The sequence below is a fragment of the Brachypodium distachyon genome, chromosome 3, assembly GCF_000005505.3.
Source record: "Brachypodium distachyon strain Bd21 chromosome 3, Brachypodium_distachyon_v3.0, whole genome shotgun sequence".
Lineage (NCBI taxonomy): Eukaryota > Viridiplantae > Streptophyta > Magnoliopsida > Poales > Poaceae > Brachypodium > Brachypodium distachyon.
The window spans coordinates 52,032,851-52,060,293 of NC_016133.3; the positions used below are offsets into that span (position 1 = coordinate 52,032,851).

The 27,443-nt window shown below is 45.4% G+C and overlaps 2 protein-coding genes across 2 annotated transcripts; both read right to left on the reverse strand.

Moving 5' to 3' along the window:
• Window positions 1-9,890: 9,890 nt before the first annotated feature.
• On the reverse strand, window positions 9,891-11,289 carry LOC100832649. The gene has a single exon (XM_003570008.4). It carries the CDS (start codon window positions 11,139-11,141, stop codon window positions 10,083-10,085), a length of 1,059 nt encoding a protein of 352 aa, XP_003570056.1. The 5' UTR covers window positions 11,142-11,289; the 3' UTR covers window positions 9,891-10,082.
• Window positions 11,290-17,064: 5,775 nt separating this feature from the next.
• LOC100832960 (protein S-acyltransferase 10) lies at window positions 17,065-23,710 on the reverse strand. Its single transcript, XM_003570009.4, has 11 exons — window positions 23,515-23,710; window positions 23,305-23,419; window positions 22,731-22,805; window positions 22,551-22,622; window positions 22,314-22,448; window positions 22,168-22,201; window positions 20,975-21,084; window positions 18,649-18,735; window positions 18,445-18,528; window positions 17,652-17,717; window positions 17,065-17,551 (listed from the first exon to the last, which is right to left on the reverse strand). Exons 1-11 carry the CDS (start codon window positions 23,561-23,563, stop codon window positions 17,377-17,379), a joined length of 1,002 nt encoding a protein of 333 aa, XP_003570057.1. The 5' UTR covers window positions 23,564-23,710; the 3' UTR covers window positions 17,065-17,376.
• Window positions 23,711-27,443: the final 3,733 nt, after the last annotated feature.

The following is a 27,443-nucleotide window of genomic DNA, read 5'->3' on the forward strand; positions in this document are numbered from 1 at the left end:
CTAAGTCATGTTTAGATACATCCAAATTTTTACAAACTTGAGACAGTTGTATGGAGGGAGTAAGAATGTTTGACACATTTATTATGTTAATACCACTCCAAGAAAAAGAAAAAAAATCCTGATGCGAGCTGGTCCAGACCAGAGCACACTTGTGAAGTTAGGTCTTGGTTAATTTTTTCCAGCAATGCAAGCTGTCAGACACTTCATAGGGAGTAGACCTTCTGCACCAATTCACCAAACATTTTAAAAGCAACCCAGATCAGCACCCTACTGTTCCATTACTTCTGTGTATCCAGTGTATCATCAACTTTACCATGGAAGATGTAGAGAAAAGGTGAGCACACGGTTAGCAACTATAGTCACAAAATTGATCGTATATTCTACTTTGTGAATTGGGGCCACAACCAAGAAGTCATAATTTACAAGCAAATAGGTTAATTTGGCGTATGGTCGATCTGGACCAGTTAGGAACTTAGGATCTAGAAAGCGGCTCAGCATGGCTCCCACTAGAGATACCAGAGAGCGACAAGAGGAAGAAGGCCACTATCTTCCAAGATTCACTGCATGCATGGAACAAAGCGACACGCTCCTCTCATGCACTCAACTCATGCTACGGGAAAGGAAGTACTGATGCACGTATAGAGGTATAGCGGCATAGGTAGATAAGTCGCTTGCATACATTGGGACCATAGCTTTTCTTGTCCTGGTTATTCTTTTTTTCACAGGTGTGCTGTTGCGCAGTGCATTGTCACGCATTTCAAAGTAAAGTGTCCGAACATTTCTGCTGTGTGTGATGACTATTGACGATAATTTTGTTCTTTGAAACATCTAATGCAACGCAACATGTATCAGCATTAAAGGCTGTTTCAGTACCTACTGCTCCCTCCGTTTTCTTATGCATAGTTTAGCTTTGTCCTAAAGTTTTGATCAAGTCTAGAAAATGTCTATCAACCCAATAAGTATACTGCAAAGAGATATCACGACGGATTTGATCAAACTAGTTAGAGTCATATTTTTCTATGAATTTGCGAATTTTAATTTTTTTATAACTTCGGACAAAACTAAACATCTTATAAAAAGGAAGGAAAGTATTTAGCAATAACCTTACCTTACTCATGTTCCTTTTCTTCTTCTTAAAGCTAGTTAAACTAAACCCATATTGCTTTAGGAACGCTATACGCTTCACCGTGTCCAGGGGCGGTGGCAGGGCCGGTGCTAGACGTGCTGTAGCACCCGTAGCAAAGATATTTGTTAAAGAAGGTGTTGGTTATTAGCTCAAATTATGAAAGAATCACAACTATAGCACATGAAACCTGTCTTAATTAGCATCCTTCTTCTCTAGTTTCTGGCTCGATCCGCCGAAGACCGTGTCAGATCAAATCATAAGGGCGTGTACTAATATTCGGAACAAAACCTAGTGCTGTCCACTTCACACTGTACATCCATGTCCATGGCAGATTATCTGTATGTTGCATACCCTGTCAGATTAAGACATCACAGACCGTACACTACTAACGGTAGTCAAATTTACTGTTCCGTCGAAATTACTTGTCGAATTATTACATTATGTAGATGTTTTTAACACATAGATAAATCTGAATTTGGGCAATTTGAGACAAATAATACGTGAGTAGTTACGCTCCACGGCTACGTTGCAAATTTACCAGCACTGAGCAAGATGCTATCAACGACACCTCAAACATCTATGCCGATGAACATAACCTTTAGTTCTTTCTTGTAAGTTTCTCCAAAAAAAAAAATCTAACGTAGAAAAAATATCTCTGTTTTTAACTGCTACCCAAACATGGTTACATTGATCCCCGTTCTTCTTGAGCGAACTGATAGAAAATTCATACTCCAGTGCACATTCTGTGGCACCGTGCCTACGAGCATAGGGAATGCCATAATTTAAGCCCTGGTCAGTTCGGTGTTCGAAGCTTCTAATTTCTAAATATACATAGTACTCAGCCGCACACTAGACTGAGGTTAAATATTCACAAGAAAGTGAACGTGTTATTCCTAGACTCTTTAAGGGTGTCTTAGAGGCCGAGATTGTATAACCAGTTGCAAAAGCGCTTGCTTTGGATAATGCATTTTTAGAACGGGATAATGCCGTAGTTCTGTGCAATGTTGCCTCTTGATATTTCCATCTTGAAACTCCATGTGGTAACTCAAATTACAGAGATTAAATAATTATTCCCTCCGTTTCTAAATATAAGAAGTTCTAACTTTGTCCTAAGTTTAAAAAAATCAAGTTTGGCCAGGTTCATAGAAAAATCAACCAACATATAGAACTCGAAATTAGTTTTATTAAACATTTTGCTATTTTTAAGACAACTGAGAAAAAAATGTTTCTACGTCGATGTTAACAACCATCCGATCTAACATTGGAGATTCGTGCAAGTGCGAAAGACGATTTTTTTTAATCGGATGGCTATGATTTTGACTGAGAAATAACTATAGCTAAGTCGACTGAGAAATAGACACTTCCTTTATTAAATCTGTCATTTTATATATTTTTATATTACACTTATTTGATGTTGTAGAATTTAGTAGATTTTGTATAGACTTGGCCAAACTTTAAAAAACAGTCATGAGTTATTTAGGAACAGAGAGTATAAGATAAAGAGATCCTGCCAAAATAACACTTGGATGCTATGTATACACGGACTTCTGATCAAACACTTGACGGTGTCAAATTGTATACATCGACCTACCCATATAAAGCACCGGTAAACCTCACCTCTGCTACTAGCAAGACACATATTATTGCCTATCATCTTATTATATGTGGTAGGATTATATTTATATCGTCAAAACTTTATGAACCATGCACACCTAGCGCACGAACAGTTGAAAATCGTTAGTTAATTTAGGCGCGAACCTCCAAGCTAAGCCAGGACAGACAGCCTTGGTTAATTGTTTACTGAGTAGTACGCCATCCTTGTCACAATTTGGACGTGAGGTAACAGTAGAGACTACTCCACTCTACGTGGAGCACCAGTGGTACAATGATATAAAGCCGGACCAAGAGTAAGAATAATAGTGGGCTATAAGCTGACTACAAGAATTAAAATATTATTTTGATGTTTAGTTGGAGAAAAGAGAGAGGAGAGAGAAAAGAGGTGTGTAACCAGCCGCAACACATGCTCTTAGCCACCATGTGAAACTGTAATGTGGACATGTTATTAATAAAGTAGTGTTTTTTATAACCAACTTATTATACATGTTATATCCAACTTACTATACATGCTAGCTATTTATATTATTCAAAGATGGCATGATAATGCTTACGGCCAGCACGCTGTAACTACTAATCTTGCCGTAAGAGCTTATATCTTTTTATTCGCCGAGGCAGTCAAACTTCAGCACTGAATGCTCGGCCACCTCGCATCATCCGAGGGTCATCATCGTCCGAGTATCTGATCCAAGGGCCATGACACGTTCTGTTCTTTACAGTTTTTACCTGAGAGATGGCCTAGCTGCGCCATCTTTTTCACGTACTCCAATGAACTCATACTCCTCCAGCAGTGATGTGCAGCTGCATTTGGTCAAGTCTCACTCCCACCTCGAGGTAAAAATGCAAAAGCTAGCCACTCTCCTCGTGCAGACCACGTACTGATGCGCATATACTTTCGCTCCCTTTTGCCCCCCTGCGCTTTTGGCCTTGAATCTTATCCCAGCTTTCACCGCAGATTACACCTCAGGCGCTTTACTGCTTTCGCCTCGGTGGTGGTCTTTTTTTTTCACCTGCTTCTTCTTTATCTTTTCCTGGCGATTTTATCTTTTCCGACTGTAAAGTTGTGGCGAAAGTTGCTTCATCTAGGATTCTAGGTGGCCTGTTCGGCGCTGGACTGTCACTGCGAGTGTGTATTTTTCGTCATAGGACATGAAAAAAAGGTTTACTCCCATGATGGATTTGCAACGGTGACCACACTGAACAAGCAAGCAAGCACGCACGCACGCACACTGCGCACACTCACACGGAGACACTATTGCACCGGGCAACAACTTGTAATTAAAGCGGCTAGTACACTAGCGGCGCTAAGAACTGGGCCTATTAATTGGATCTCGCACACTTTTTCTGGAAGTGGTCAAGATTTTGCACGCCAGCCAATGCAGCAAGCAGCAAGAGAGCACCACACACAAGCATTCGCCTCGCCTCGAACAAGCACGAACCCATGTCCAGGATGTAAAAAGGAAAAGGGAACGTTACGAAGGAGACAAGTGCTACGCTCCAATCCATATAAGCACGCCAGGATGCACGGGCGAACATGCAGGTAAGATTGTGCTCTCCAGGCAGCTTCCTTTTGCTGTTCAGGCGCCATTTACTACTGAACTGCCTTCCATGCATGCATGTGTGGCCAGCTCAAAAACGACATTTCACTATGCAGCATAACCAGAAGCCACTTGGTAGTAGCATTTAGCAACGGAATTGCACGCCATATCCCCCCTGCATGCGTCCCTGGACAACACTGCAGTCCTGCACATGGAACACCCAGAAGAAAATTGGACGCAGCCATGCCGATCGATTATTCGTCCCGTCTGATCTGCAGATCAATGATGGGGAGAGCGGTTGGTGGCTGACCAGCCTTCGGGGAGATTCTATTCTTTCATCAGAGATCAGACCAGAGAATGAGGCATACTGCAGCTGCCAGGTCCAGGAGAATCCATCTGGTCCAGTAGAAACTGTGCAGGCCGCGCCTCTCGCGATCTCCAGGAGGTGGATAGAACTGTAGACCGCCTGAGCACTGGCGCTGCACCGCAAGTTGCGGAGGCCCTGGTGGTGCAGCTCATGTAGCAAACAGTGTGGCCGTGCAATAACGGCGCCGGAAAAGAATGGAGCAGGTTTGGGCAAAGATGGATGGATCGCAACGGGGTTCAAATCATTGTGGCGTGGAATGTTGTTTGAGGCGTGTGAATCTTTAGGCCCTGGTTGCCCGTTGGGCACATTGGAAACTCAGGGAGAGATTCGAATGAGAAAGTGGTTAATTCTTGTGCTTTCGCAGGGAAAAAGAAGGCGTTTGTTCCTTTTTTGGAGAACAACGAAGAGGTCGATCTGGTGGTAGTACAACGCATGAAACACGATGGATCCTGAAATCTTTTCAGCGGGCCGGGATGAGACCAAGTCGATGCAGTCGGCCTTCCACGAGTCGATCCACTCTTTCAATTAGTGAAAGGCCTCCATTTCGGTCCAGATAAGAAAGCACAAGAAATGCTGGCACGACATCCGACGGCCGAATGAATATAGAGAACCGGCCCAGTACGTAGAAATGTAAGCCGACAGAAGGAAAAGAGTTAAAATGTTATGCTTTTCTAGAAAACCAGCCCAATGAGGCCCCCAGTAGAAGCTTTTCTAAATAAATAAATAAAAGTCAAACGAACATAGGTAACATGTGGTTGTGTGCTCCTGTGGCCTGCAGAATTTGTCTGGCTTTGACTGCTGCAGGAACTAGGGGTGGAGCTAGACTGTTTTGTTAAGACTTACTATTAAGAGTCATAATTCATCCCTCAGCTGTGTGCAGCTCAGTCTCTGTGCTAGTCTCATTTGTTTTTCCTTAAGAAGGAATAATTCTGCTCTTCTAGCTTTCGATGACACACCCGCACGGAGCGTTATTACCGAGTTCACAGCATGTCACTTGCTCTAAATTTTTTCTACAGTCTGTCATCAGCACTCAGCAGCATTCCTGCTGAAGGACGTTCAGCAGTGCACTAGTAGTGCAGTGGAGTAGAGTACCCGCGATAGGCACCCTACCCGAAACGATCGACGCGCTGGACGGGCAGGAAAGAACCCGTTCGGGAGCCCTCCCCTCCAGAACTCTGCTTCGGGAGCGGACGGAGTCGCACCGAACGCTCCAACTTCGCGGAGTCGAAGTTGCGGAGCGGAGTGGCTTCTAGTTCAGTCTGACGGAGTCGAATTTTTGGTGCTCCGCGCATTCCGAAATCCACTCCGCGCACACGAGTTTCACAATTGCCACTAGAAGTTTAAGGAAATTACCCGCCTCTGCCATTCACTTACCGGTTCGTCACTTGCAGGTCGTCGGTTGAGAAGCGCCTCAAGGTCGACAAGATCTCCCTCCTTACCCGAAGTGACCCCATCCCTCCTTCCCCTGTATCCTTTGCTAGTTGCAACGTCCATCGATGGTTTTCAGTTGATTTCCCCTAGATCCTTTGCCACTTTCCATTCTGTACAACGTCCATCAAATTGACTCGTTTCTATTCTGTACAACAGAATGTTCAGAAATTTAATTTTTACATCAGTTTATGATCCTGATTCTGTGCATCAATTTGATGTGTTCGATTTCTGCAAAAAAATGTTCAGTCGAGTGCCAGCAACAATTATTCAGCAAGTATAGTTTTTCTTCTTCTGAATCTTTGAACAACAGCCCGCAGTCAGGTTTCAGTGGCAAAGACCTGTAACACTTCAGCCCCACACTGATTTTCTTATCTTGGAGTTAAGAGTTGATTACCGAACACTTTTGTAACTCCAGTATTTGTCTGCGGAGCAGGATGACAGTGAGCGGGGAGTGGAGTTCAGAATTTAGAGGAGCAGAGAGTTACCGAACGGGTTCAAAGATCGGACGGGACGAGTCTGTCGACGGGCAGGGGCACTCTGGGCCATCCGGTCGGGCACCCACCCAACCGGCAAACCTGCATGCCCGCATTTTCATATTCTGACGCCGCCACGCGCGCAGCTTCCTCCCGTGTCACCTGGGCTGGGCACGTACCGGGGCTTGCTTGACTTCATCACGGTGTGCAAGGGAAAGCTGTAGGAAGCTGTGACGATACGGTATGGATGCTTCGTGCGAACGCGTGTCCAAGCACACCGCGGCCAGCTACCCGATGGATGGATGCCTCGATGGCCACGTCCGGGGATCCGGGAAGACGCATCTGTCCGCCGATACGGAATCCCCCGCGCGTGCGTCCGTCCGTCCGTTCCCCGCTGAAATTTGAACGCCACATGTGATGTGGTTGCGTACCATTTTCCATTCTTCAGTAGGACTTCGCAGCTGCTGACATGAGTCGTGCAATGTACGTGCGCTCCAGCCTTTTTTGGCTTGCCGGGTTCGATTCATCGCCGGTTAACCCCGTCCCAGGTATAGGCGGCAGAGGATGGACTGTGCGTGGAAATGGCACCAAGGCAGAAGCTTTCCTTAACAGGTTTTGATAGTCTCCGGACCGGACTCCAATTAAACAATTGGAGGGCCTGACTGATGGGTTGGGTTTGTTGGACGGAAAACAAAAAAAATTCTAGAAAAAACTCTAGATCATATCTACTAGATGTAAGTAATGAGAGGGATTATGATCATCATATCCTTTAGACCAAAAAGCGTTACGACCATGGAATCATTGTTGGCGCAGTGAAACTTTCGATTAGATCAATCTCAGTGCAGAACCGACGGCACCTTCTTGGTATCCACACGTTCAGCTTCACGTCGTCTCCTCCTTCTTGATCCAGCAAGCGAGGAGAAGAGGTCGATGAGATTCCGGCAGCACGACGGCATGGTGGTGGCTATGGTGGAGAGCTCTGCGGGCAGGACTTCGCTGTGCGCGAGAGAGGAGAAGGAGAGGGGCTCAAGGGAGACAGATCCAGCTGAGCGGTTGGTGTGTTCTCTCCCCCTACCCCCTCACCTCTATTTATATAGGGGGTGGTGGCCAGGTTTTGCCCCTCCTCCAAGGAGCTAGGCCGGCCAGGGGAGGGGAAGGAGTCCGTTCCCACGTGAGGGCTCCTCATGTACGTGGTTTCCACCTCGTGGTGGAGTCCCCGAATGTTCCCTCTCCCTCTCCTCTAATTAATTAGATTGCTCCAACTAATTCATATAAAGGCCCAAATAAATTCTCAGGAATATTCCGGAACATTTCAGAACCTTTTGAGAACTTCCGGAACCTTCTAGAATATTCCCGGTCAATACCGAAAATACCCTGAACTTTTCCGGAACCCTGAAATAGCTTTTCCATATATAAATCTTTATCTACGGACCATTCCAAAGCTCCTCATGATGTCCAGGATCCCATCCGAGATTCCGAATCATAATTCGATATCATCATCTTTTATCTCATCGAACCCTAGCGACATTAAGCGTTAAGGTGTGACCCTACGTGTTCGAGAACATGTGGACATGACCGAGACACCTCTCCGATCAATAACCAATAGCGGTACATGTATGTTCATAATGATTCCCACATATTTCACGAAGATCTCATCGGTTGAACCACGATATCGAGGATTCAATTAATCCGGTATTCAATTCCCTTTGTCTCGTGCTATATTACTTGCCCGAGATTTGATCGTCGGTATCACCATACATAGTTCAATCTCGTTACCGGCAAGTTATCTTTACTCGTACCGCAATATAATATCCCCGTGACTAAACACATTAGTCACATGCTTGCAAGCTCGTTAGGATGTTATATTACCGAGAGGGCTCAGAGATATCTCTCAGTCACATGGAGTGACAAATCGCAGTGTTGATTGATACAACCCAACAAGGACCTTCTGAGATATTTGAAGAACACCTTTATGATCACCCAGTTACGAGATGATGGTTGATGTCCACAAAGTATTCTTCCGATACTAGAGAGTGCTTGATCTCATGGTCTAAGTAAATGATGCTTGACATAATAAAAGCATTAGCAATTTAAACTTATGTGACACGATCAAAAGCTATGCTTAGGTTTGGGTCTGTCCATCACATCATTAATAAATGACAACACATGTCTATGGTTAGGAAACCTTAACCATCTTTTAATCAACGAGCTAATCTAATAGAGACGTATTAGGGACACGGTATCTGTTTATTTATCCACACATGTATTTAGTTTCCTGTCAATACAATTATAATATGGATAATAAACACTTATCAAGAACAAGGAAATATGATAATAACAAATTTATTATTGTCTCTAGAACATATTTACAACACTGACCACCAGGTCTATTTAGCGGGAATCACACCAGTTTAATCTGACGACAAAATTTGCAATCAGCTTCAAGGAATAGACAAGTTACTCGTGCCTGCAGGAGTCGAGGTGTATCCGGAGGAAGGATACTTTTATGTACGTACGCATGCATTGATGCAGATGTTTGCTTTTGGTTAGACTTGAGATATGTGATCTCCAATCGTCACATGTTGATTAGAATAAACGATCAGGGATGCTTGCAGTCCTTTGAGATGCTGAGAAACAATATCTCGGTGCAAATCAGAGCATTGAATCGTAGAGTAGAGAAAGAACTGGCATGCATGTAGGTCGACCGATCTGTTGAGCCATGGAATTGTGGGAGTAGTTGTGTGGAGCGCTACCAGGCAATTGCTACCAACGTATAACAGCAACAAAGCGACATTATAGAATGCACGAAGCTGAGACACGAAGATGTTGCCAGCGGCACACTACTGAATCTCAACATATCCACGGTCTCTTTGCACGTGAGGTCTTATTCAGGGACGCCATCTCCTCCTGAGTGCTGCTATCGCCAGCTCACCCTGGGCAGGACTGGTTGCTCAGGTCTCGAAACGTTATGGATCTGCCTCGCATGCAGAGACAACATTTGACTTCGAAGATGAAAGCTGGCAGTCCTGCCGTCTTAAGTCGCGTACTCGCGTACAGGAAGCGGCAGGAAAAACGGCCAGCACTCGTGGAGAATCGGCGTAATTGGCGGCAACGTCGAGCACCCTCGACTTACGATTGAATCGCGTTGGAGAAAACCCCGCAGCAGATCGCCATTCCGATCTCAACACATGATTCCATCCACGTGAACCCACCCATCGCAATTCGCAACCAACGATTGGACAGGAAACGATCGCCACTCGTCTCAACCACACAACAACAACTCGAAAGTGCGCGCGTGACTCACGCAAAGTTCAGACTTGAACTTGCGGCTCCGGCAGTCAGGCTTGAAGAAAACATGCAGAGTTGCCAACACAAAACGGAAATCTGTTTACTTCTGCTGCAACTATTGTTCTGCTATGAGCTCCGTTAACAAAACGCAGCTCCCTAAACATGGTGATAGGCCCATTTGTATATACAATTTCACAATAAGTCTAAAAGTTTCATGGGTTCCTCTGATGGTTTGGGATTATTCTTCAGAAGCTTGGACTGAGAATGTTGAGCAGGGAGACTCTGGTGTTGACCAGAGCCCGGAACACCTTCTCGCCGGTGTTCTCCACGTCCGCAATGCACCGTCCAAGGTTGTCAATACGCTCGAACGCGGTCTTCCGTTCTTCCTCCTCCGGGTCCACGGAGGCATCCTGCTGGGGCTGCTGGTCGGAAGACCCGCCCTCGGCGTGTTGCTTGTTGGCTGAGCGGCGCTTCGCGCGCGACATCCAGCGCATGAGGTCGGCGACCCACCATATGCGCATGGAAGAGGGCTTGGTGGTGACGACGACGTGGTGGCTGGTTCTCGGCGTGCTGGCGAATCTGGCGGGGGAGGGCATCCAGCAGGGCGTGCTGAAGACGTCGACGCGGGCCGTGGCGGCGGCGATGGAGAGGGAGGACACCCCGGAGAAGACCGCGGCCGAGGCGGACGCGACGGCGGCGGCCGCGTCGACGATGGCGGCGGCGAGGGCGGCCGTGTCCGACGCGAGGCCGGCGGGCGCGGGGGGCGGTGCCTTGGCGGCCACGGCGCGCGCGGAGGTGGCGATCCGCGGGAGGTCGCGGCCGGACCGGCGGAGCCCGCGCGCGGCGGACGCCAGGCGCGCCGCGTCCTCGCGCCTGAGCGCGGCGCGCGCCTCGGCCTGGAGCGCGGCGAGCGCGACGAGCACGGCCCGGAAGCTGCCGTGCGCGTCGGCCAGGCGGAGGAAGTCGTCGAGGAGCCGCTCCGCGAACGGCGAGCGCCCGAGCCGCCGCAGCGGCTCCTGCGCCTGCGGGTGGTGGAGCAGCTCGGACAGCGACACCAGCACCCGTCCCAGCTGCTCGGCGGCCTCCGCGATCGAGCGGGCCGACGACGCCGATCCCGCGACCAGATCGCGCAGCGCCGCGACGTCTTCGTCGAGCTGGAGCACTAGAGGGTGGAACCGGCAGGGCAGGCTCGCCGAGCGGACGCGGTAGCCCGCGGACTTCCCATCCGACCCCGCCGGCGGCGCGGCGGCCGAGGGGGACTTGGGCGCGGGGAACGAGATCGTGCGGCGGAACCCTACCACCATGCTGGCTCGATCGGGGAAGCGCTGTCAATGGAATCGAATCGGATCGACGATGTGCGGCGGCGTCGAGGAGGGGAGGGGCGCGTTTTTAAAAAGGCAAGTGAGATTCGGGGAATGGAATGGAACGCCCTAGGAAGCCGTGGAAGGGGTCAATCGCACGGCCGCTCGTTATATAAAGAGTAGTGGGTTGTGGAAACGGTGGAGGCGTGGAGCTGTGTAAACGCAGGTCATGCTTGGCACGCAGACGACGTTCCAAAGGTTTCTTGGGTTGGGTCCCACTTGGCAGTCGGAGAGAGGTTGGGCATGTCGGTTTACTTGTGTTGGGTTTGGTGGCGTGACGGGCGGAGTGAATGGATCGGTCCCCTGGAAAAGCTGTGGTAGGACCACCTGGATTAGTAGCAGGCCTTTATCTTTTGTTCTAGAACTTTTAGTTGTGACCTTGAAAGATGTACTCCATTTACCATACATGCATAGTATTTGTACATTGTTAGATCTCGGTTCAATCCACACATTTACCATGCCTGTAAGTTTACTCCTTTCGTGCCATATCAAGTGACGAAATATTACATGTATCTGGACGTTGTTTGAGTATAGGTACGTTCATATTTGAAAAAATTTAAGTCACTTAATATGAGACGGAGGGAGTAGATCTTTATTTGATCTACAAGGTAAGATAAAAAAAAACAAGTTTTACTATAAGGAGTAACATGAACAGAGACAAAAGGTGACGCTATATTATTTCTTTTGTTTTCTTTTGCTTGTGTCTTGTGTGTTGAATTGAACTTTGTATTTTCATACAAGTGTTTCTCTCTTGTAAGTCATCACAAACTTCCTTCTTTATGGCACCAAGAAATTACTATATAGTCTGATGTAGTAACTCGCAAATTAACTTTTGACCTCGAAAAAGTCGAATATGTCCAAAAATTACGGAAAACGATCTGGTTCCCTTGACAAATCTATCCGTTGGATCCAGCTCACAACACGCACGCCTCGCTAGTAGGCTCTCATAGCAACGCAACATGCACGCACGCCCTCCTCCCCATCTTCCCATAGTTTTATCTCCTATTTTGTCCTAGATCGAGGGCACCATGGATCTTCCTCTCCTTTTTGCCCCATGGAGTTTTGATCCATATGACTTCATGGAGGTTGAATTTCAATAGTCCGAAGGATCGAGGGGAATGGGTTCGTGGTGACCCAGTCCGGCTCAAATGAGACTCCAAGAGTTTTAAATCCCCGAAGATGGTGTCCGCTAGAGGTAAAAATGCATTCTGATTTTTTTCTATGTTGCAAAGGAATCTATTTCAATGCTACAAATGGTGTATGCAGTATTTTTTTTTATGTTGCAATAAGTTCTCGATGTGAGAGACGTACAAAAAATGTTGCATGCAGTACTTTGTCGGTTAAATCAGTTGAATTTTCAAAACAAGAAAGAAATTGTGTTAATACTCCATCTGTCATGATTTACAGGGCACCTTCGTTTTGAATGCAGTCTTTTTGCGTGTGGTCATTAGCTAACAAAAACGCCATTTAGGGTGCGTTTGGTTTCTTTGCTCAGCTGGCTCATTGCCGAGCTAGCTCAGCCGGCGTAGCTCGGCTTCGCTATCCTTGCCATGGCTGTACCGTTTGGTTCATTGCCTTTGTTGTATCAAGAAAAAAGGCTATAATATAAAGTTGTCATCCTAATGTTTGGCTAAAGACAGATAAAATCGAAGATGGATAATTCTCTTCCATCCATCATCGGTTCACAAACTCTTAGATTGGGATGCTAATTGCCGATGCCTCGCAGAAGATTGCGGACGGACATGAATTGTCAGATCTATTTATTTCTTCTACTCTAGCAACGATCTTGTTGATGAATCAGAGAACCAGTTACGGTCTTTATTTAATGGAGAAACCGAGCAACGAGTCCATGGGAGAGAGGAGAAGAATTGAAGATTCAGGCACGGAAGAAGTGGATCGGGACGAGTAGTTGAAGACGAGGTCGTGATTCCGCGAAGAACCGATATTTTCTTTCGTACGAAGCGGACTTGCCGTTGGAAGTGAGCCGATTTGGCTCTCCCCGGTGGGCAAGGATTTTCTGGACCACTCTGACTAGCTCTCTCCCAAAAGTCAGAATAGTTTTATGGTTCCAAATGGAAGGCCTTGCCCGGCTAGGCTAGAACCGTTTTTACCAGGGAACCAAACCGACCCTTAGTATCACCCCCAGCGCACCCACGCCTCACATAATTATCGCAGTGCAGCAAACTCTTTCCTTCATCTTACTTCTGTCCAGCACGAAACCCGTCATTGCAGTGAGGTCTGTGAGGATAGCTGATGGCAGGGGCAATTTTGTCCAAAACAAGATTAGTTTCGTTATGGAAATTTAAAACGCCGCCAAAATCAGGACCGAAGGAGTTTTTTTTTTCGGATACGTGAAAAAAATTGAAAGGAGAGAGAGAGAGAGAGGGCGGTGCACATATGGCCACCGAGCGTCGTCAAATGGCACAATGAAACCACCCTTCGTGCCTCCGGCGGCTGTGCGTTTCGCTCTCCGTTTTGCCCTCACTCCTGTAACTCACGTTTTTTCGTCAGTGAGCCAAGTTCAGTCATAGTAGAACAAACGGAGAACTCGAGGAAAGAAAACAAAGTCCGACTCAACGGACTACGTACGTGTATATAGGAATATATAGGATCTCACGGACGGCAGGATGGCGCATCCCTGGGAATGGGATAATAGTCCTTATGCTCTGTATCCGGACCAAGAGACCGTAACAGACTTAATTGTCTGTTTCACACATGATCTGATCAAGCTAAAATCGCAGTTTTTCTCTTCAGTCTTAGCGTCTCTGACCCGATGCTTGCTTGACTTGAATCGATCGTTCCAACGACTAAGACCAAACCCCCTACTGAGGTAAGTACGTATCCAGATCAACCTCGTCCAGTGCATGCATCTTGATGTAAAGCTCGCCCCCGGATAGGTACTCTGAACGAGCGAAATCCCCACGCATCATCACTCGGCCATCTCATGATCCACGCATGGCCGGATTAAACGCACGTGGTAGGTCACCCTTGATTATTGGAGTACTCCATAGTTTATATCCAGATTGACATGCAGCCTGAGGAGGTAGTAGTAGTAGCATTCAGTTCAGAGCTCGAAGCATGTGGTGCAATTGATAATTAGCTGCACCTGCATGTACGACGGATAAGAGGCTGCGGTGCACCAACTTGGACGTCACACCGGCTGCTTGCTACTAGTTTTTTCCCGGTGGACAAGGAGCACTGCATTGTGCACGAGCTACAAATGGATCCCCCCAACCACGACTTTACACTGTTTTGGCGTCATCTTGGAATGGATCGACCAGACAACCGAAGCCTCGAGATATTCCGCGGATTTCAGTACAGAGACAGACCAACGCTCATGCGAATTGCGGAAGGTCTCAAAATATACACGCCGTGGATTTTAGGTCGACGACAGTATCTTAAGACGACATGCCATTTCGAAACGAGCGGTTCTAAATGCTAATCGCTCGTGATAAATTTGCCGAGTAAAGTAGAAAATACAAACCGATCCGGCCAGTTCCTGTCTGTATCTGCCACCTCGGCGCATTCAACTAGTTGGTTGGGCCTGATTCTCTCAGCCAAGATTGAGTCAATTTGGCCGGGGGAGGAGTTTGTTCCGACGATGACTTTCTTGACCAGCCTCACAAAGTGGGCATCGACAAGTGGACCTCGTCGACGCAAAAAAGTCGCGGATTTGATCAGCAAAGGCGACCAAAGCATTCGACAAATCTGGTGTTTATGTTCCTGACTTGAACGTGTCGCCTAGTGTTAAAAATGTCAGAGATGTCTGGTCGCATTGCCCTGCTGGAAATGGACGTGGGAATTAAAGGTTGTTGAAGATGATATGAGTACGTAGTGTAGGTTGGGTGCTCTGCTTCGACGTCATCTTTGGACTAATTAATTTATCCTACTATGGAAATTAGTCGAATAGAAGCAATCGTGGGTAAGTAAACTAATATAGTATGATGTATACCGGATCACGTTTATTATTGTAATATTCTCGCTGAAAGTTGAACAGATGCGGTCACTCTCAACGTGACTGCGGACTACGTGCATTGGCGATGTTGCTGAACTGTGGAGGTAGTTAGGTGTAGATACTAGACATGGAGATATCTGGCGTGCACCTGCACCAGCCGTAACCCCGACCATTGAAAATTGCAAATGCAAATGCGATAGGACCTCCTCAGGAAAGAGAGAATAGGATAATCAGCTGAAGCAACGAGCCAACGAGACTGTTCTGAACTTGTAACAGCGAGAAAACAGAAGATTGATGCTTCCGCCCCCACATTTTCAGCATGTAGCTGCAGAAAAGATTAAAAACGATGCGCCATTTGATGGCAGCTTCACATGTTCCCGTCTGAAAAAATATATAACTGAAACCCTGCAAGGTTAGGCTGCTTGATGTTAATCAGGTCGGGACTCATGTAGTGTTGTCCAAATTCTGGAACAGAAGAACTTTCTGAAGAAGGGCAGGCAAATTGGCCATTTCATCTAGACTAGAAGGTGTGGAACAGGACAACTGATGCTCTCGTTTTGTTCATTTGGTGTGGCAGCTAGGAAATGATGGCGTGAAGCGTAATGCAATCCTTAACATATAGTGGCGTGATAGATCAAACCTCAGGTCCCTTTCGGGATTATGTATTGGTTTGTGAAGAAGTACGTGCAACAGAGAATGACACATCATGATAACATCTATTATACTACTCCTTCCGATTTATAAAAAATGTCACCCACTTAATATAAAATGGGTAACACTTTTTATGGATCGGATGGAGTATTGTTTTGCGGCAACTAATCAACTAGCTGTCGTTATCTCTCCTTTTGGCACGGGACCGAGACAACCAGAAACGGGATCAAGGAAGAAATGACAAAATAAACGGACTTCGTCGTTTTGCTTGCACAAAATTCTTCTTCATGAAAAGGCAGAGCACTTGGTACTGTCCGTCGAAAATTAGAGCCGGGTAGGGCATGCACTGCCACCACTTTTGCTGGGTCACGAATTGCAACCAACTCCCACGGTGAGCTGGTGTACTAGTGTAGGTTTAACCTGGTAGTGTGTAGAGGACCTGTCATATCAGAAGAGGGCACGAAAGAACCGGCCGCGATCAAAGACGACAAGAGGATGCCCAGATGCATGGTGATGGCTGACGCTGATGCTCTATCGCTCTCCAATTTCGAGAGGTCGGATCTCTGTGTAGACCACATTGATCCATCGGTTCTGACACTTCCCATCGTGTCGATCCTCCAAATGGCTCAAAAGTGTAACCTAAACGCTCACGTCATTCCGGCTGCCCGTTTGGACTGAATGACGAAGAAATTGCATATTCCACTGGTCTTTGGGTACGTTGTTGTGCAAAACACTGGCTGGATGAAATTTTTGCACTTTTCAGCAGTTGTTGGTCTAATCAGTTGCGGTTAGATTCTAACGGGCTGTTTGGCCACTTAACAGAGTTTCTGATGGATGGGTCCCACTAGTCAATGCCAACGTGGCCAAACCCACTTGCCACGCTGGAACGGGTTTGGACCCGGATTGAAACAAACAAAAGCAGATATGGTTTAAAGTATTGATAAATATCATCACGGATGGTTCAAAGTACAGAAAATCTCTCGAGAGCTTCTCTTATTTGTTTCAGTCCTGGTCCGGAGCCGTGGCAGGAGGTGGCAAGTGGGTTTGGCCACGTTGACGCGACGCTGACTAGTGGGATACACCCGTCAGAAACTCTATTAAGTGACCAAACAACCCATTGGGACCTAGCCGTAATTGATTAGACCAACAACCGGTGAAAAGTGCAAAAAAAAAAAAACTCCGGCTGGTGTTTTGCGCAACAACGTCCCCAAAGTGGAATGTGCAATTTCCTCCCTGAATGATACACCTGAAGAAAAACGCTCACATCAACGATCACAACTCGACTGCAGATTACACAAGCACAAACGGTCACCCGATACAGTTTCTGACTTTCTGTCCTTGCAACCTACTTTCAGACATCATAGGCACAACAGCCAACTGGACCTCGGGCCACATACATTTTTTTGGGGTGAAATGTACATGAGCTTTTACATGAACAATGAACTGAAAGGACATCTACTGGTGAGCTCATCCAAGGCTTGCTTCCATTGGCGAAAAAAATATATCTGAAGAATGAATTACAGTACATGCCGGGGGGGAGGGGGTAAAGAATGCTACAGTAGAGCACATATATCAACAGCACCGGCAGCAAAATATGTCTCGGCATGTGTAAGGAGCAGCTCTGGCTTCCAGCTCCTCGAGTGGGGGCACAGCTTCCAGAACAAAACCACTCTCTCTAGAGAAGCAGAAGTCATAGATGTTTCTACAGATGCCTTTACTGAATGGATGAACTTTGTCAGGAGCTCCCCTGCAAGTAGTACAACTCAAATGTTTCACTGCTGCATTACTGATATATAAATGATAAATTATCTCAAACTGAAACCTAAGTCACTTCTAGTATTCCATACCTCAAGTAGAATATCCTCTTCCTTCTCGCCACTTCGTAGGTTGTTTGATTTGTAAGAGCAATATAACTGGAAAACAAAGAAATGATTCAAATGAACAGACAGTATAGAGAAAGTTCTATTTTTGGTTTTGTTGTTGTGTCATGGAGTTTTTATAGCATTTTCAACAATATATGAAAATCTTGCTCATATTCCGTCCTGCTTGGCCTTTTGTCAACTGATTATCTATTTGCCGGGTTAACCCAAAAGTCAATGTTCAAGTCAACCGGCATTATATGCTACTGTAACTATGTAAACTGATAATATGGTATTACTGTATGAAAGATCGAGGTGTCATAAAAATACAATTAAAAAAAGGTGCATCTGTTCAACCATTGGCATATTGTAATGCCCTTTTAAGTACGTACTCCCTCCGATCCTAAATTTTTGACTCAAATTTGTCCAAATATTGATGTATCTATTCTTAAGAAGCGTCTAGATACATGTAATATTTTGACAACAATTTAGGATCGGAGGGAGTAGTAGATAGTACTCCCTCCGATCCATAAAAAGTGTCGCCCATTTGTACTAAGTACATTGTACTAAGTGGGCGACACTTTATGGATCGGAGGGAGTAATGTTTTGGCATGCTCAAATCCATGACTTCCTCTTTTATCCCAAAAAGAAATTATAATCATCTGTTCTCAACCTAACAATTCAAGATAAAATATAAAAAATGGTAGCACCATTCAACCGTTCTTTTCACTAATTAAAAGTCCTTGTATGGCTATAGACGTCATACGATTAGAAAACTCACGTATGAAACATCAATAGCAGCAGCAGGAATATTAGGATAAATATCAATATTGCCAACAGGATTACACCAATAAAATCCTTCCACCTGCCATGATAATAAAAACAAGATCCATGAGATAGCAGGAAAAGGAAGGTTCAAAATTTAAAGGATTGAAGCCACATCATATGAGCAGTGATATGATTAGAAGAGAATAGCTTATCGTACCAGGCCTTGTCAATGTCTAAATACAGCGACTCAATGTACAGAGCAACGGTCCAGGTAGACAGGATTGTTTCTTCAAATATGTACCACCTGTGAAATATTTGTGTTATACAACCGCAAGAACAATCTTAATAATTGAGTATATACATGACAATGTGCTCCAATTTGGACACTCCAATGTGTAAATGTGCAATGAAAAAGAACGAGAAAATGTCAATGCATGCATAGTTAAACTTTTAAGCAGTCAGCATAAATTTAATTTTATATCTGGCACAAGAAAAGGGTGTGTTCCCTCTAATACGCCAGTTAAAAGAATAATCAGATCAGCTACAGTGCTACCTAGTATCAACAGTTTTGATAGAATTGAGTTTGCAACTTTACACAGAATTCAACTCGTACAGCTAAATTTTATAATCCATTCAATAAATTCTAGGCTACATCCGATAGTCGATATAATATCCCATTCCACTTTACTTTCAGTCAAAATCCCCGTCTGCAAAGCATGCGGCCATTTTTTTAAACTTTGACCGACTATATATTATTAGAAATTTAGATTGGTCACATGAAAATAATAGAAGTCGATTCATCAAATTTATTTTTACAATGTTATGCTTAATATCTTTCACAAATATATTGTGCGGTATGCCATTTGTTGCCTGGAGTCCGACAGGAGGGAGAACTCGCCAGAGCTTCTTCATGCCTCACCAATCACCATTACTCACTGCAAGAAACCTTAACCTATCCTTGCATCTCTTCTCTAGCCTCCCGTCTCCCGAGTCTTCCATCTCAACCACTTTTTCCCCTCTGCTGCCCCATTGGTTCATAAATTTATTGAAATTATAGCGGAACATAAATTTGTCCGGCACAACAACAACAACAACTATGCCTTTTGTCCCAAGCACGTTGGGGTAGGCTAGATATGAAACCCAAACAGAAACAAAAGAAAAGTGCAAGTAACAAAAGAGCAAAAGAGTAAATCAAGGTTCAGGCACATGGACTGCTGATTTCCATGCAGCCCTATCAAAAGCCAAATCTCTAGGTACATTCCAGTCCTTCAAGTCCCTTTTAACTATTCTACGCTGGGCTCAAATCATAGTCAAACTTATTTACCCGACCAAAAGGTTAAAACCACCGAAATCACCAAAATTTCGTCGAAGTTTTAAACCAGTCCAGCTTCTGCAATAAAGCTCACCCAGATCTGAACCACCATGCTTCTCTGCAACGCCCCATGCCAGCAAAAGGCCACTGCGGTGACGATGAGTCTGGTGCTTCGAACTTGATGGGCGCTCGCGTGCCTAGGCTCTCACATGCAGTTATTGCTGACAAGGCCTTCAGATTTGTGGCTTCTTTTCTTGTAGCGTCTAGTTTGTTCTCCGCAATAAAAATCCACACTTGGATTTTGACCCACTTTGATGCTGGAGCTATGGATAGAAAAATATCAAGCTCCATTGCATCTTGTGCTCTATCTTCCTCTGGATTTGGCCATCTGAGGGCCTTGTTTGGTCCAGCTTTTGTTACAATCAGGTTCAAATATGCAAGGTTCGACCTCTATTTGGCAAGCTTGCCTCCTAACGGGACCCAAGAACCTCCCTCCTGGGAGGTCCAGCTTCTGGTCCTCGGTCACGATGGGTGAATAGCAGTCTCTCGAGATTTCGGCGCCTGAGATCAAGCTTTACAAAAGCTCGTCGTTGATGCACGTGGTCCTTCCAAGAGTTTGGGCGCGGCACCGAGTGCAATCTACAGCTGTTACATGTTCTTCAGAATCCCGGGCGATAACAGCTTATCTTTCTTCCTCTGGCTCCGTGGTGAGCATTTACTGAGGCAGTGTGGTGAATTGTGCTTGCCAATGTTTTGGTAAGGCGACCACGGTGGAAACCTCCAGCGCTAGCGACTATGTGGACTTAGCCTTAGTGACTCTGGGCAACCTTGTAATTTTGTTTACTTTGGTGCTCTCCCTGCTGCTGGGGCTGTTGTATCTCATCTGACTTAATATATCAAGTGGATAATCTTTCGGAGAAAAAGATGGAACCATGTTGCATGCTGGATACCACAGAAGGTAAAATGAAAATAAAAAAAATGTGAGATTTTTTGGTTGGTATAAATACTCCGAAACATGAGTTAGCATGCATTGGCAGTCACATGAATGAAGTTTAATGCAGTATACATGGATACAGTAGGCTCCTTCAAATGTGTATGCACTATCAGAACCAAGCCAATAAACACACATGCAGAGTTTCTACAGCATGCACACTAGAATATATAACAGACATGCATAGTCGATATGTAATGTACAGAATATACTGCAAAAGATACACATGTCAAAACTCACCAAAACCGACAATGGTTCTTTTTGCCAATGCATGTTCCAAGCCAAACACAGTGATGATCAAACTGAAGGACGCATTTATCACAATCATGGCAGTGCCTGGTACGAGGTGGCTGCAAAAGTGTGTTGTAACAAAAACTGAACTTAGAAAATCAGCAACAGCTTTACATGGATTTACTTTTTAAAGTGTAGCCTCAAACCAATGACACAAAGACAGGTGAGAAGAACAACTTTATAGTAATTCATATTATAATTCAGAGTCGCGTACCCGCCACTTTGCTAACAAGTTAAAAATTAAATATCTCAAAGAAGATACTCAGAATGATCTCAGGGACAGTAAAGATCCTCATAATGATCTAGGGACACCTAAATGGTTCTCTGATAGGCAATAAAATGAAACAATTTCAAGTAGAGGTAAATGCATCTGCGGTCCTACTATTACTGAGTTGGTGTCACTTAGTCCTAATATTATGAAATTGCACACTTAGGTCCTAATTTTATTCTAAGTGGCTCACGCGAGTTCCTAAGCTGGCTCTGGCGCATTTGACCCACCTACGTGGCTCGGTGACCAGGTACATGTCAGCAAGGGGCCACAGACCATAACCAATTGCACGGAAACCCTCTCGCGAAAGGGAAATGAGGGGAGAAATAAGAGAGATGGTCATTCCGTGAGGGGATTTCTTCTAAATTACATTGACATTGGTTATGCTATGTGGGCTTCCTTGCTGACGTGTACCTGGTCAACGAGCCACGTATGCGGGTCAAACACGCCAGAACCAGCTTAGGACCTCGCTTGAGCCACTTAAAATAAAATTAGGACCTAACTGCGCAATTTCATAATTTTAGGACTAAAGTGACACTAACTCAATAAAGTGACACAAACCTCTTTCAAGTAAGGGTGTGAAGGCTGAAAATAGACTACTTCAACTATATCACGTAGTATAACCAACAGTCATTCCATTTTCTGAATTCTTAAAGATCGAATTTGCAATTCCTGAACAGAGCTGTAAAGGAGTTTCGCTAAATTCAGCCAAACGTATGTGCACATAACTCAAGGCTCACCAAAATGTCATGTGTCACCAACTCACACTTGATGTGAAGATCAATTTGTTGTTTAAACAATAGCCATAGTGAACATTTGCATATCGTTAACTATGTAAGCATTAGCACCACAAACTTAAAAGATAAAACCAAACCTGAAAAACTTTGCAGTATGCGCACGTCCAATCCCTAAATCACAGTAGAAGAATGTTAAACCATATAAGAGTGAGCAACCACAAGTGAATCTACTGCAAGTACCCTAAATAATAACTCACGTTCTTCTCAAGACATGGAGCTTTACCTGTTGCTTGACCCAGGAGGATAAAGATCCACGATTTGATGCAACCATGATGATGACGAAGACATTGCACTAGGTTTCTCTAGTTGAGGCCGGTTCATGGGGGACTTTAAGCTTCCATGTTTTGAACTCGATTGTCTTTTCTTAATCATCAAAAACACACGCACAAGAAACTATAAATATCAGTGTATACCTCGCACAAGTTATGAACACTTTATACTATGCAGATTAAGACATTACTTTGAAAGAGTGGCAGTATTGATGAAGGTTGCATGCATCCCGCCACTAGCTTGCATAGCATCAATAACATACCTGAAAGCACAGGAGCCCCAAAGAACACAAAGTCGGGCACTTCCCAGATTCAATAGATAATGTCACAAGCTGGAGTATGAGAGCAAATTCAATAAGGCTGTTCCATACCCTGGAGATGAACCAGCTGTGTAGAAGTATTGCACCAAGGTGACCAGAACAAGCACCCCATACGCTCCAATATACCTGTAATAAAATGATGTCACATAGAGATCCTCGACAAAGAAAATGAACAGAGAAATTTATACTTCCTCAGAAGTCAGAACAGAAATTTTTGAAGTCCAAATAAGGGTGAAACTATGATCCCTATACACTGCACTGGAATGTGAAGCACAGTGGCACTACAACAAAGGCACAAACTACCAAATACCACCAAAACATACAATCCAAATTGCTACTGAGAAGGGCATCGTCCTCTCCGCTGTGCTTACATGATTTGTGTTTCATAATGGTCACACGCAGATGACTAACCCGCCAGCACACCGAAAGCTACTTTTCTCCAAAAATCAGATCAAACTATACGCTTCTAAAAAGCAATTAAAGCGGGGAAACATAACCCCCCTGCCACCAATCTAGAGCTGGTACCAAGCTTCGACGCATCATAACAATCGACAGGACAACCTAAAATTGGACTCGACCCAAGCAAAATTAGAGGTTTCTAGGTAAAATCAGGTGGGAATTGTACCACGGTTCCTGATGGATCCGCCGATCGAGGGTCGAATCGAGCATGAAGACGGCGCCGACGAACACCACGTGCATCAGGAGCACCATAGCCTTCAAACCCAGGGGAGACCTCTTCGCTGCGCAAGAGAAAACCCCGAACACCAGATCAAAACCCAAAACACGGAACCCACAGGACCAAATCGAGACGAAGCGAATCGAACGGAGAACGTACTCCGATCGGAGAGGCGGGCGCCGGGCTCTGCGGCGGAGGAGGACGCCATTGCCGCCGCCGCCGTCGCATCCGACGGCGAGGAGGAGGTGGCGGTGAGGGGGTGGCTAAGCGGCAGGAGTGAGGAGGGCTACCGGCGTGGCGACTTCCGTGCTTGGGAGACGACGTTTTCCGGTAGAAGGAGCGGGGTTCCGTTAGGGTGGAGACGAGGTGGGGGCCATATGGCAGCCAGCACAACCTTGACATGTTTGTCTTATCGTAGCAAGTGGGTCCGATCTGTAAGTAAGTGGGGAAGGGACGGCATGGTGTTGTTGGGGACTGTGGATCGCAACAAGCCATGTGTATGACCCTGTCTACCTGCCGCCTGATTAAAAAACATTACAGATATCATGATCCAAAAAACAAACATTATTTAGTACTACAAACATTATGGAATGGAGTAGTTCAGATCAGGAATTACACGTATTGACTGTATCGGTTGACCGAAGTACAGTAAGGTAAGAACACTAGCTACAGGAACACACAATGGTACTGTACATAGTACGGTTGGAGTTGCAGCAGTGCCGCACGTAACAAAAGCATAAGTTCAAAGTATTCTTGTTATAGGCCAATTCGTTCAGGCTTTTGTGGTATACTTGGGATCCTGAATTTTTGACTCAAATTTGTCCAAATATGAATGTATCTATTGTTAAAAGCATCTAAATACATGTAATATTTGATAACAATTTAGGATCGGAGGAACGGAGTAAGATTTAGCAGCACTCGTGACATACAGATCAGAAGATAAACACGAAACTTATAGCTCTCGAAAACAGGATTGGTATAAACACGAGATTTGCTAGTGCGTTCAGCTGAGTGTAAACATGCGCGCCACGAACCACGGGATATCACATGAGCATGTAGCATATGGTTACAGACTTGGACACTTTTTTTGTCAACCATATATGTTGTTGTGCTACTTACAACGTTGTAAATATAGATTTTGACGGGTTGACCAAACGAGATCTATATCCATGGCCTGCATGGTGAAGCCCATGAAGCTGGGATCAGTATTGTCGTTTCAGCCCATAGCGAGGAGGCGAGGACTTCAAATATCTGAAACACAAAGCCCGATTAGTTCATGAAGATTGGTGCCATCAACATCTAGTTTTGCAATTTTTCTGATTAGGTTCATGAGTTTTTCACGGTGGCACCTCGACGGTGGAGATGACATCATCTAGGAGATTGATTTCCTAACTCCGTCCTCGCCCTGGGTAGGCGTCACGGCTCCCATGGAGTCAGTAGTTCTCGCGACTCGTATTTTGTTGTTTCTGGTTATTTCCTTGTCGATTCATCAAACGAACAACGGTTTCGCAATTTGCATTGTAAGGGGTGTGTTCCTGCCCACCTGCCCATGGTGCGTTCAACGGTATGGAAGGACTTTCCCGCTTTCATCGACAAGATCGGGCCGACTCCAATATGGGAGCAACAACAGCGACACGTTATCAGCTCGTTCTGGCAGTGGTAACGGTCATCAAAGGTACAAGAAATCTAGTTTCATTTTATTACTATGTTTGAGATGTTTTATACTCCGTGCATCCATTTTCTTTGTAGAAAAGAAAGAAAGACAAATCTCGCAACGGACCGCTGGATGGTATCCGTTGCAGTAGCATTCTATGTGGCTGTGGATACGAATCTTGGGCATAGACCATTCGTAGTGTTCATTACATTCTAATGTGGTTGTGGATACGATTTTTTTTTTCTTTTTGAAGGCCTGACTTGAGCATGGACCATTCGCAGTGTTCATTAGAAATCCAAGATGGGGCGTTGTTTGTTTTCTCGGAAAGCTAATGTAGACATGTTGTCGGCCACCGGCCTGGATCAAATCACTGATGACCACGACACATGAGTTTTCACCTCTCAGTGATGAACCATGGATGTGGTACGTACGCACAGTTGGTTCTTCGGGCTATACGCCAAACGGAAGAACTAGGCGAAATGGAGAATCCTTCAAGCTGATAACGAGTCGATCAAATCGTCGTGTAACGTCTTTCCAATTCGACGCCGGGCAACGGGGCAAAGCACACTGCCGTGATGGTTCCGATGGCAGATGCGAAGACCGTCACCTCCCATCACATCAGTTAGAATCCCGTACACATCGAGCTGTATTTCTAACTCCCCGCAAAAAAATATTGAAGAAAGAGAATAAGCTGTGCATCTCAAGTTCCCATCAGCTTCCTGTTGCACGCTTGAACGGTGAGCGATTCCGGGGCCCCCACGTAGTCGGCAAAACGTACGTCGGGGTGCACGGGGGAAGGAGCCTATCTGCGCGCAAGGTACTGATTTGCTCTGTGGAGGCATGTGGTGGGGGGCATCACTCATCAGCTAGACAGCTACTCCGTATCAAGTGAGCGCCTCGCGTGCCGCTAAACTGAATCGATTCCTGGAACCCATGTCTGCCGCGTGGAACGATGTACGATCCGGGTGCAAAAGCCGGAGGCTTTGCCAGTGGCTACCCAGGCAGGGATCCGATGTTGCAGGCCGGAGTAGTTTACTGCCGACGCGACGCTTGTCCATGGGTCACTGTCCAACAGTTTTCCAGCACCACTAATTAATCAATTGATCAAGTAACCAAGCCAATCTAATTAGTAACAGTAGCGTGAGCAATTTTGTTCAGAGCTAATCGTCGGGATTTATAAAGTGTCGTTGGATGGCATGCATTAACATTGATTTCCATCGGGTGCTTATCTTCCTCTGCCACCGGCACTCGAGCGGCAGCAAAGAAGAGTTCGTGATAGGCTTCGTTACTGTATCAAGGGTTGCAAGTTGGCACGTCGCGAGAGTGATTGAACCGGGGGTGCGTGACTAGGACGACGAGAGAAATCCAGCGAGTTCGACGTTGACATGTGGGGCCGAGATGGCAAAGAGCCCACCGGTCCGTCGGGCGAAACATCGCAAAGCAGGTCGGGTTTCCTTCCTTGAGTGGATTTGGTCCCATGGGATAAAGTTATCAAATCAGACTGTTTAAACTGCCACCCCGATGTGCCGGGGAGTTCTAAGGCATAAAATCCTTCTTTCCGTACCCGAAATATTACATGTATCTAAACGTATTTTAGTACATATAGATACGTTGATATTTAGACAAATTTGAGTCACTTAATATGAGACGGAACGAGTACAGAGGTGCAACATGGTGACCCTCGGGGTACTCTTTGACCCTCCCGAGGGTCACAAACTTGCAACTCTAAGCGAGTATAATGATTGATAGATCAGAATGTCTTTTTGTTATGTGTTTCGTGTCATTTAGAAAAAGTCAACTACAGAACATGTTGTACAATAAATTATCTCTTAGTACTATATCTTATAATGAATGATTAGATAAATAAAATTAATTAAACAAATATTTTTAGGCACTCCCTAGCACCATCTTTTATTACATAAATGTTACATTAAGAAAATGCAAAATCTAGTACTCCCTCCGTTCAACAAAGGATGTCTCAACTTTAACCAAATTTGAATGCATCTATACACTAAGTCATGTCTAGATACAACCAAATTTTGACAAATTCGAGACATGTTTTGTTGGACGGAGAAAGTACAATAAGATTTTTTTTCCTCTAACACGCCTAACAACGTGTCGTTTTCATTAATAAGAAAATGCAAGTACAAACGGTGACAACAAGGAGACCCAAAGGGGCTCAAAAAAAAGAGAAAAAGAAAAGAAATGAAAAGAGTAAAAGAAAACGCTATGCAAGGAGAGCACTAGCTAGAACCGACGTCCGGAGGACGCACATGAAGGGGAGGTGGCCAAGTTGGCTAAGGGCGCGAGCGCCGGCGGCCTGTCACAAGTCCGCCTCCACAAAGATGTCCTCGACGAGTCTGGCGGCAACCGGAGTGGCTCCCTTGAAGATTCTAAAGCTTCCAGACCCGCCAAAAGAGAGAGGTTGATAAGG

Bases quoted from the DNA above. Each gene is read 5' to 3' on its own strand.
- LOC100832649 (XM_003570008.4), bottom strand. From the start codon at position 11,141: ATGGTGGTAGGGTTCCGCCGCACGATCTCGTTCCCCGCGCCCAAGTCC.
- LOC100832960 (XM_003570009.4), bottom strand. From the start codon at position 23,563: ATGGCGTCCTCCTCCGCCGCAGAGCCCGGCGCCCGCCTCTCCGATCGG. The intron at 22,449-22,550 runs GTAATGTCTTAA...GATTAAGAAAAG, and splicing joins AATACTGCCACTCTTTCAAA to ACAATCGAGTTCAAAACATG. The intron at 17,552-17,651 runs GTATGGAATACT...TACTACTTGCAG, and splicing joins AAGAGGATATTCTACTTGAG to GGGAGCTCCTGACAAAGTTC.